This window comes from Apium graveolens, chromosome 7 (assembly GCF_009905375.1).
Source record: "Apium graveolens cultivar Ventura chromosome 7, ASM990537v1, whole genome shotgun sequence".
NCBI classification, from domain to species: Eukaryota; Viridiplantae; Streptophyta; class Magnoliopsida; order Apiales; family Apiaceae; genus Apium; species Apium graveolens.
Window position 1 is genome coordinate 260,175,902 of NC_133653.1, and position 9,525 is coordinate 260,185,426.

General features: G+C 33.8%; 1 protein-coding gene across 1 annotated transcript; it reads left to right on the plus strand.

Annotated features, from left to right (window-relative positions):
• The first annotated feature begins 5,015 nt into the window (after positions 1–5,015).
• On the plus strand, positions 5,016–5,885 carry LOC141674778 (uncharacterized). The gene has a single exon (XM_074481477.1). The coding sequence runs from the start codon at positions 5,016–5,018 to the stop codon at positions 5,883–5,885; it is 870 nt and encodes a 289-aa protein (XP_074337578.1).
• The last annotated feature ends 3,640 nt before the right edge of the window (positions 5,886–9,525 follow it).

Consider the following 9,525-nt stretch of genomic DNA (forward strand, 5'->3'; position numbering starts at 1 on the left):
AAGTTCAAATTTTTATACTTCAAGATCAATTCAAACAAAACATATATTTTTGATATGAGATCCGACAATCGATTTGCAAAAGTTAAAGGCATATGTGATCTTGCCAAAATTTTAGTTGAAATAAGGAAGAATGCATTGTATACTCTAGTTTATTTGTTATTGAAATTGGCCTTGATTTTCCCGTTGCAACGGCCTCGGTTGAATAAGTATTTTCGGCTATGAACTTGGTGAAGACTAGACTATGTAATCGCTTGAGGGATTATATTTTAAATGATTATTTAGTTACTTGTATTGTGAGAAATTTTTTTGATAGCATTGATAACAAGAAAATTATTCAAGACTATTAAAATATGAAGTCTGGTAGAGAACAATTATGAATATAAAAATATAATATGACAAGATTTTTGGTTCTTAATTTTTGTCCCCGCTTACTTAAATTACTGGCTTCGTCCCTCGGTATAAACTTGAAAATACTATGTGAATTCAAGCTTAAAAATATAGTCATCCATGTAAAAATTCACCAATTTTTTTTATTTAATTCGAGAATAATCTGATACCAAGGTTTGAGTTTGCCAATTCAATCATTTTTTATATAACTTAGCTGGTGGTGAATCAAACTATGATACCATGAACCCCAGTGTAATTAATTAACAATAGTGTGAAGGTGATGACATATCTCAGATAGTTAAACTTATCTTTTATCATACCTAGTTTTGGATTTGAAGATCTCAGAACGAGATTCACTGAGCGGCACGATCACACCGGTGATACGGGTGATTCTACAACCTAGAGTGCGGGAAAAATTTCTCATGTCCCCACAAATCAAACCTCGAATATTTTGGTCAATAACTAGCCCCCTACCAATTTTATTTTTTTTGTCAAATCTAAAGCAGATTTCATTAATGACATTCAATGAGGACAAACCCCTATGCAACCAGATAGAAAAACAAATAGAGCTAAATAATTAGTCATTTTGTTTTCGGATTGCTTAACAAACTGAAAAAAATATTCTGAAGATTAAAAATGAAGGTAATGATTTCGCGGACAATCCAGCACGCATCTCCCCCGAAAAAAACAGTAGCTTCACAATTGACCATCACTATAATAATACCCTATATTTTATTTGTTACATTGTTGGTGCAATAATTTAGTAAATATTTGATTAATTATTTTTAGAATTCAAAATTATGGAGAATGTTTTATTTAGATAATGGGTTGTTAAAAATTTGAATTTGTAAGCTATCTTTTAGTTGTTTAAAATTTAAAGTCAAACTAATGCTATGTAATCAGTAAAAAATTAAGATATGATAAGATATTTTTAAACAACTAATGGGGAGACGATGTGGAAAAATGTGGAGAAAATTATGGACAACGGTTTCATAATTAGTTAGAGTTGCTTATTATATAAACAGCATGTTAGTGCTATCACACAAAATTTATCTCAGAGCAACTCAAACCCAACAGAAATGAAAACTATTAATAGTAGAATTATATAACTTACTAGCAAGAGAAGAGGTGGTGCATAGGAAAGAAAGTTTTGGCCTACAACTCGGACAAGGTCATAAAAGAACTAACCGTTAAGTAATGGGTTGTCAAATGATTTAGAGGAGGAGAAAGAGATTCACAAGGAAGCTAGGTTAAGCCTTACCAAAAGTTTCAAAGAAGTTTACACCTTGTGGAGGTTTAGTTAAAAATTTAATCACCACATAATTTAATGACTATTATTTATGTTGTAAACTAATATTAGTCATTTTAATTTTCAGGTTTATAAATATTTGTACACAATTTTTTACATACTTATATGAGGCTCTAAATTCAGGTAAGTTTTATCAAATTATTATATTATTTGTTTATGTGTTTATATATTGTGTTAGGTTATTGTTTAATGCATGTTTAATTGATTTAATTGATTAATTGTTATTTGTACTGGCTACAAGATGTTTAATTAGTAGTAATCTAATTTGTCATGTTCCCTGTTATTTTTGTTTTTAATTTTTATGTAATTAACTTGGTTTAAGAAATTATATGATTCTCAGGTTTTTACATTTTATTAATTGGGTGATATGATATATTTTAATATTGTTAGTGTGGCTAGTTTTGTTAATTATTATTTACTAGATATGTGTATGAGTTGTTTACAACAATTATCATGTTATATTGTGCTAGTAATTAATATGTAAAAATATTTGTAAAATAAAATCTATTTTCACAAGTTTTAGTTTATTATGGTTTATTAAAATTGACAAAATATGTATTTGTGGGAATAATGATATATAAAGTATTTTATTTTAAAGGACATATGTAGTCAAAATATTATTTAAATTTAAGTTAAGTAATTAATAATTGATTGTTTGTTTATCTAAAATCATAAATTGTTTACATTTGTTAATCATATTATGTTATTATGTATTCCTCATAACATATTTGTTACTTTAGTCTCATTATTTTTTTAACCAATATGTTATTAATTATAGTATCTAATACTTGGGCATAATAATTTAAAATTTGTAAGTAATGTTGTAGTATTAATGTGTAGAAGTAAATTTGATAATCTTGTAAGTATGATAAACAGATAGCATGTTATATTTATTTTTATCATTTTCTTAAATTATTGTTATAATTTAATATGTTAAATAAATGTATAATTTAAGTTTGTCTACTTTTATAAAGTTATATACTTAAAGATTTCTATATTACTTTTATAAATTAATAAAATATCTTTTATATTTTATGAACCAGCTTGTATATTATTGAGATTATTTGTTAGTTAAATGTTTATACTATAGCATGAGATAGTGATCATCTGTATTAATTGTGGTAACTATATAAAAATAATATAATTTTGTTAGCTTACTTTTTGGGTGGCGTTTATAAGTTATATTTGTGTTGATATTATAGATTAGTGTGGAGGTTGATTTAGAGCTAGGGAGTGATTTAATATTTTAGACTCATTCGAGGTACGTACGAGTATCCTCCATTTCTCTCCATTTCAAATATATTTTCTTCCTCTGTACTTATTGTCCTATCATATTTATCTTATCATATTTTATTTTGTTAAGCTGTACATCGTGTATATGTACACTTGTTAATTTTTGCTCAGCCATCATTGATCCATGTTGTTGCTTAACCACTTTTGTTCTATGTTGCCTATCACTATACTTGATTTGTCGCATGCAACTTTTATTTTCAATATTATTGGCAACACTTTATAATTATTTGTTATGGGCTCTTAAACTTATCTGTTTGGGTAAATCACCGACGAGACACATGGAGTTTTTGCAGTCTTTGGTGCTCTAGACACTAACTCGTATCAGTGCTCTGAGTATACGAATATGTCTCTGGGGTATGACACATGATTAAGATCATGATCATTTTTTTTGTTTGGGAAATATTTTATACATTTCATTTTGCCTTCTTGTGGATAAACGGAGAAGGAACTGTTTGCACTGTGCTTTGCTTGGTGTTTACTAGCGAGCGGAGGTTTTATAAGATGTCATTATTAGTACCCACCTTACTTGTTCTCAGCCATTTCTTTGATTTTGTTTGGATTAGTTTGTTCCTTGATTCTTAATAATTACTGTCATATTACTCATCTTCTTGGCTAATTGTTAAAATCAAATATATTCTTTTGCTTTATCTTTTAATGATATATTCGTACTGGGCATTTGGCTCACTCGTATTTATTTCTTTTCACAGGTAGTCGGGGGTAAAGCGGGGGTGTGATGAGTGCTGCCCAGATTTTAGCTTGTTTATCTAGTTGAAAATAAAGTCAAGGACATGTTTTATTCCATATTATTTTGGATCTTGTTAGAGAACTTTATTTTGGATTTTTTAAACTTTTGTTAGCTTAATAAATTATATTTAGCATATTTTTACTTCCATTAATAAAGAAGGCTTAGCTTGTGTAGCCTCTACTAGTTTAAGTGGGGTATTACAACGTTGGTATCAAAGCATAGGTTATAGTTTCTTTAGACTGTCCTTTAGGATTTGACCTATGAGTTTTGGGTTGACTTCATACAGGTAGATTTAAGATTTTGGATATGATTTTGTGATATATGTCTTTGTGCACTCATAAAATTTTGTGTAGGACGGCAAGAGGTAGCAGTGGTCGAAATACTGGGGGGATGATAATCAGCAGATTGTTATAGATAGGTGTACTTTTATGGAGATGTTGCGGGAAGTTCAGCATGGGCAGAATCCCACTGCTAACGGGCAAGATCGAGATGGTCAAACTATGTTTGATCATTTTATGAAGCAAAGACCCAATTATTTAGGGTCTTGAAGTGTTCAGATGTGGAAAAGGCACGATTTTCTACTTATCGTCTTGAGGGGGATGCTAATACTTGGTGGAAGTCTATGGTAGCCTCGCATGCACCTGGCTATGAAAATACTCTTACTTGGCATGTATTCAAAACTCAGTTTGACCAGAGGTACTTTCCAACCAGCATACGTGAGGAATATGTAAGGGAGTATCAGAGTATTATTCTGAGAGATGATGAGTCGGTAGCAGACTTTCAATTCAGATTTCAGAGGTTAGCTGGTTATGCGAGATATGTGGATGGGTCAGAAGTGGATAAAATCCTGAAGTTTATGTGGGCATTGAAGAATTCCATCCATAACCATATTATCACTAACCGCTACACATACATGGATACCTTGGTTGATAGTGCCAGAGATCAAGAGCTTCATTAGGCTGACTTTCTCAAGAAACGAGACATGCAAAATTGAAAAGAAAAAGGGAAGATGAATTTTCTGATCATCGACATGGATTTGAGATAAATGGTGGGTCTTCAGGTGGATTCAAATCAAATGATCAGAGGTATAATACTCGTAATTTTCAGCAAAAGAATGGAAATCAAGGAAATGAGCAAAAGAGGTCTTTCAACCAAACTGGAAATAAGGAAGCATCTAAGTGTGAGCATTATGAAAAGATGCATGGAGGAAGCACTTGCTATTGGGCTACTAGAGCATGCTTCAATTATGAAAAGAAGGGTCACACTATTCGAGACCGTTAGATGCCACCAAAGAAGCCTTGGGATCGTAGAGGTCAGGGAGAGAAAAGCATCCAGAAGACTTCCGGTCGTGTGTTTTTTGTCACTGCAAAAGATGCTGCAAGTACTCCAAGTACCATTTCAGGATCACTTTCTGTCAGTCATGAAAATGCTATAGTCTTATTTGATACTGGAGCTACACATTCATTTGTCTCTACATCTTATGCTAAAAACTTAGACATTGCATCCACTGCACTTATATCGGATTTTTCTGTTGGCACTCCTATAGGTGTAACTATACTTGGGAATTCTCAGTATCTTGATTGTGTAGTTAGAGTAGACGATAGAGAACTACTTATAGATCTCTTACCTATTCAGATGAGGGACTTTGATATCATACTAGGGATGGATTGGCTGGAGCGACACAAATCTACAATTGATTGTCCAGGAAAAAGAATAATTTTTGGCGACTCCAATTCGCCCGAGTTCATGTTTCAAGGTTCTAAGCCTAGTGGTTGTGGAAAATTCATTTCGGCCATCAAGGCTAAGAAGATGGTTGCTCATGGATCTGAAGGATTTTTGGCTCATGTGATTGACACGTCCAAGGTGCAGCCAGAGTTTGAAGATGTTCTTGTTGTTCATGAGTTTTCAGATGTATTTCCCAAAGATTTGGAGGGTCTTCCGCCCGAAAGAGAAATAGAATTTTCTATCGATTTGTTACCAGATGCACAACCTATTTCCAAGGCACCTAATAGAATGGCTTCGTTAGAGGTACAAGAGCTGGAGGAGTTACTTGATAAGGGTTTTATTAGACGCAGTATTTCGCCTTGGGGAGCACCAGTTCTATTTGTGAATAAGAAGGATGGTTCGATGAGACTCTGTATTGATTATTGAGAGTTGAACTGAATCATGGTGAAGAATTAGATTTCCATTACCGAGGATCGATAACTTATTTGATCAGCTTCATGGAGCAAAATATTTTTCGAAGATTGATCTACGGTCAGGTTACCATCAACTAAGAGTGAAGGCAAGTGATATTCCGAAGAAAATATTCAGGACTCATTACGGACACGAGTTTCTTGTTATGTCATTTGGATTGACAAATGCACCTGCAGTTTTCATGGACCTAATGAACAGGGTATTCAAGGATTTTACGGAGAAGTTTGTGATTGTGTTTATTGATGATATATTGGTGTATTCATAGTCAATGGAGGAACATGAGGAGCATCTTCGAGTTGTGTTGGAAACACTACGGAATAACAAATTGTATGCAAAATACAAGAAGTGTGAATTTTGGCTTGATCAAGTTGCATTTTTGGGACATATTATATCAGCGAATGGTATCAAGGTGGATCCAACCAAGGTTGAGGATATTACCAATTGGCCAAGACCTAGCACTGTGACGGAAGTGAGGAGTTTCTTGGGACTCGCGGGCTACTATCGTCGATTTGTAGAAGGTTTTTCGATAATTGCGATGCCACTGACATAGTTGACTCGAAAAAGCAACAAGTTAATATGGACCGATGAGTGTGAGACTAGTTTTCAAGAATTGAAGAAGAGACTTGTGACATCACCAGTATTGACACTACTATCAGGATTGGGAGGCTATGTGATTTATAGCGATGCTTCGAAGAAGGGACTTGGCTGTGTATTGATGCAACATGGAAATGTAATTGCCTATGCTTCAAGACAATTAAAGACTCGCGAGGTGAATTATCCGACACATGACTTAGAGCTTGCAGCCGTTATTTTTGTATTGAAGATATGGAGACACTATTTATATGGTAATAAGTGTGAGATCTTTACTGACCACAAGAGTTTGAAGTAAATCTTCACGCAGAAAGAGCTTAATATGAGGCAAAGACGGTGGATTGAATTATTGAAAGACTATGATGTGAGCATTCAGTATCATCCCCGAAAGGCTAATAAGGTTGCAGAATCTTTAAGCAGCAAGAATTTTGGGAATTTGGCCGCGTTGGTGACACAACAACCTCCTCTTCAACATGAGATTGAGAAATTTGGTTTGGAGTTTTATCATCGGGATACAGTTGGTATGGTAGCAAGTTTGCATGTCAAGCCTAGTCTTATCACTAAGATTAAGGCAGCTCATGATGGAGATGGAGAATTGTGGTCTTTTGTCCAGAATATTGATCCTAAAAAGCAACCAGGATTTCATTTTGATGATCATGGCATTCCATCGATGTATAATCGTCTATGTGTGCCTGCTAACAAGGACCTCAGGGAGGAATTGATGGAAGAGGCTCATAGATCACCGTTTTCTATTCATTCAGGTGAGACAAAGATGTATCGAGATTTAAAGGAATACTTTTGGTGGAGTGGCATGAAACGGGATATTGTCGATTTTGTTTCGAAGTGTTTGACTTGTCAACAGGTAAACATTGAGCACCAGAGGCCAACCATTGGAGTTACCTACTTGGAAGTGGGAGAATATTTGCATGGATTTTATCATAGGACTACCTAAGACTTTTAAGAAACATGATGCGATATGGGTGATTGTAGATAGACTCACTAAATCTGCTCACTTTTTGGCAATCCATGAGAACATGAACTTGGAGAGCTTAGAGCTATTATACAGGAATGGGATTGTTAGACTACACGGGATTCCAGTTTCGATCGTGTCCGACAGAGATCCCAGATTCACTTCAAGATTTTGGAAAGGATTTAAAAAGGCATGGGGCACCAAGTTGAACTATAGCACAGCTTTTCATCCACAGTCGGATGGGCAGTCAGAGAGGACAATTCAGACCTTGGAGGACTTGTTGTGAGCATGTGCATTAGAGTGGTATGGAAATTTGGATGACTATTTGCCTTTGGTTGAATTTGCTTATAATAACAGTTGGCAGAGCAGCATTGGTATGGCTTCTTTTGAGGCACTCTATGGGCGCAAGTGCAGACGACCTATTTGTTGGAATGAAGTAGGAGAGAAGCTTTTAGAGGGTTCCGGTCTAGTCCAAGTCACTACAGATAAGGTAGCAGTTGCTCGAGAAAGACTTGAACAAGCTTGATCTAGACAGAAGAGTTATGCTGATAAGGGTAGACGAGAATATGAATTTAAAGCAGGAGACAGGGTTTTCCTTAAGGTATCTCCTCAGAGAGACATTCAGCGATTTGGTTAGAAGGGTAAGCTAAGTCCGAGGTATATAAGACCTTTTGAGATTCGTGACAGGGTTGGCACTGTGGCATATAGAGTCGCTTTACTACCACAATTGTCATGGGTGCACAATGTGTTTCATGCATCAGTTCTGAGGAAGTATGTATATCATCCTAATCATGTTGTTCAGTATCCCTTAGATGCATTTCGTGAAGATTTATCTTGTGAAGAAGAAGCTGAAGCTACATTGGCGAGGGAGGGGAGAGTGTTGCGCAAGAAAACGATCTCTTTTATTAAAGTTTTATGAAAAAATCATGATGTTCGAGAAGCTACTTGGGAAACTGAGGATTCAGTTCGCGCAAGATATCCGTACCACTTCGAATCAGATACTTCACTAGAATTTTGAGGACAAAATTATTTTAAGGAGGGAAGAATATAATACCCCATATTTTATTTGTTACATTGTTGGTGTAATAAACTAGTAAATATATGATTAATTATTTTTAGAATTCAAAATTATGGAGAATGTTTTATTTAGATAATTTGTTGTTTATAATTTGAATTTGTAAGCTATCTTTTTGTTGTTTAAAATTTGAAGTCAAACTACGAAGTACGTGATAAGATATTTTTAAACAGCTAATGGGGAGATGATGTGGAAAAATGTGGAGAAAATTATGGACAACAGTTTCATAATTTGTTAGACCTGTTTATCATATAAACAGAGTCACCCTGTTAGTGCTATCAAACAAAATTTATCTCAGAGCGACAGCTGAAAGCCAACAGAAATGAAAACTATTATTAGTAGAATTATATAACTTACTAGCAAGAGAAGAGGTGGTGCATAGGAAAGAAAGTTTTGGCGTACAACTCCGACAAGGTCAGAAAAGAACTAACTGGTTGGAGTGTCACGGTTAAGTACTGGGTTGTCAAAGATTTAGAGGAGGAGAAAGAGATTCACAAGGAAGCTAGGTTAAGCCTTACCAAAAGTTTCAAAGAAGTTTACAGCTTGTGGAGGTTTAGTTAAAAATTTAATCACCACATAATTTAATGACTATTATTTATGTTGTATACTAATATTAGTCATTTTTATTTTCAGGTTTATAAATATTTGTACACAATTTTTTACATACTTATATGAGGCTCTAAATTCAGGTAAGTTTTATCAAATTATTATATTATTTGTTTATGTGTTTATATATTGTGTTAGGTTATTGTTTAATGCATGTTTAATTGATTTAATTGATTAATTGTTATTTGTACTCGCTACAAGATGTTTAATTAGTAGTAATCTAATTAGTCATGTTCCCTGTTGTTTTTGTTTTTAATTTTTATGTCATTAACTTGGTTTAAGAAATTATATGATTCTCACGTTTTTACATTTTATTAATTAGGTGATATGGTATATTTTAATATTGTTAGTGT

Coding starts and splice junctions, on each gene's coding strand:
- LOC141674778 (XM_074481477.1), top strand. CDS start 5,016: ATGCCACCAAAGAAGCCTTGGGATCGTAGAGGTCAGGGAGAGAAAAGC.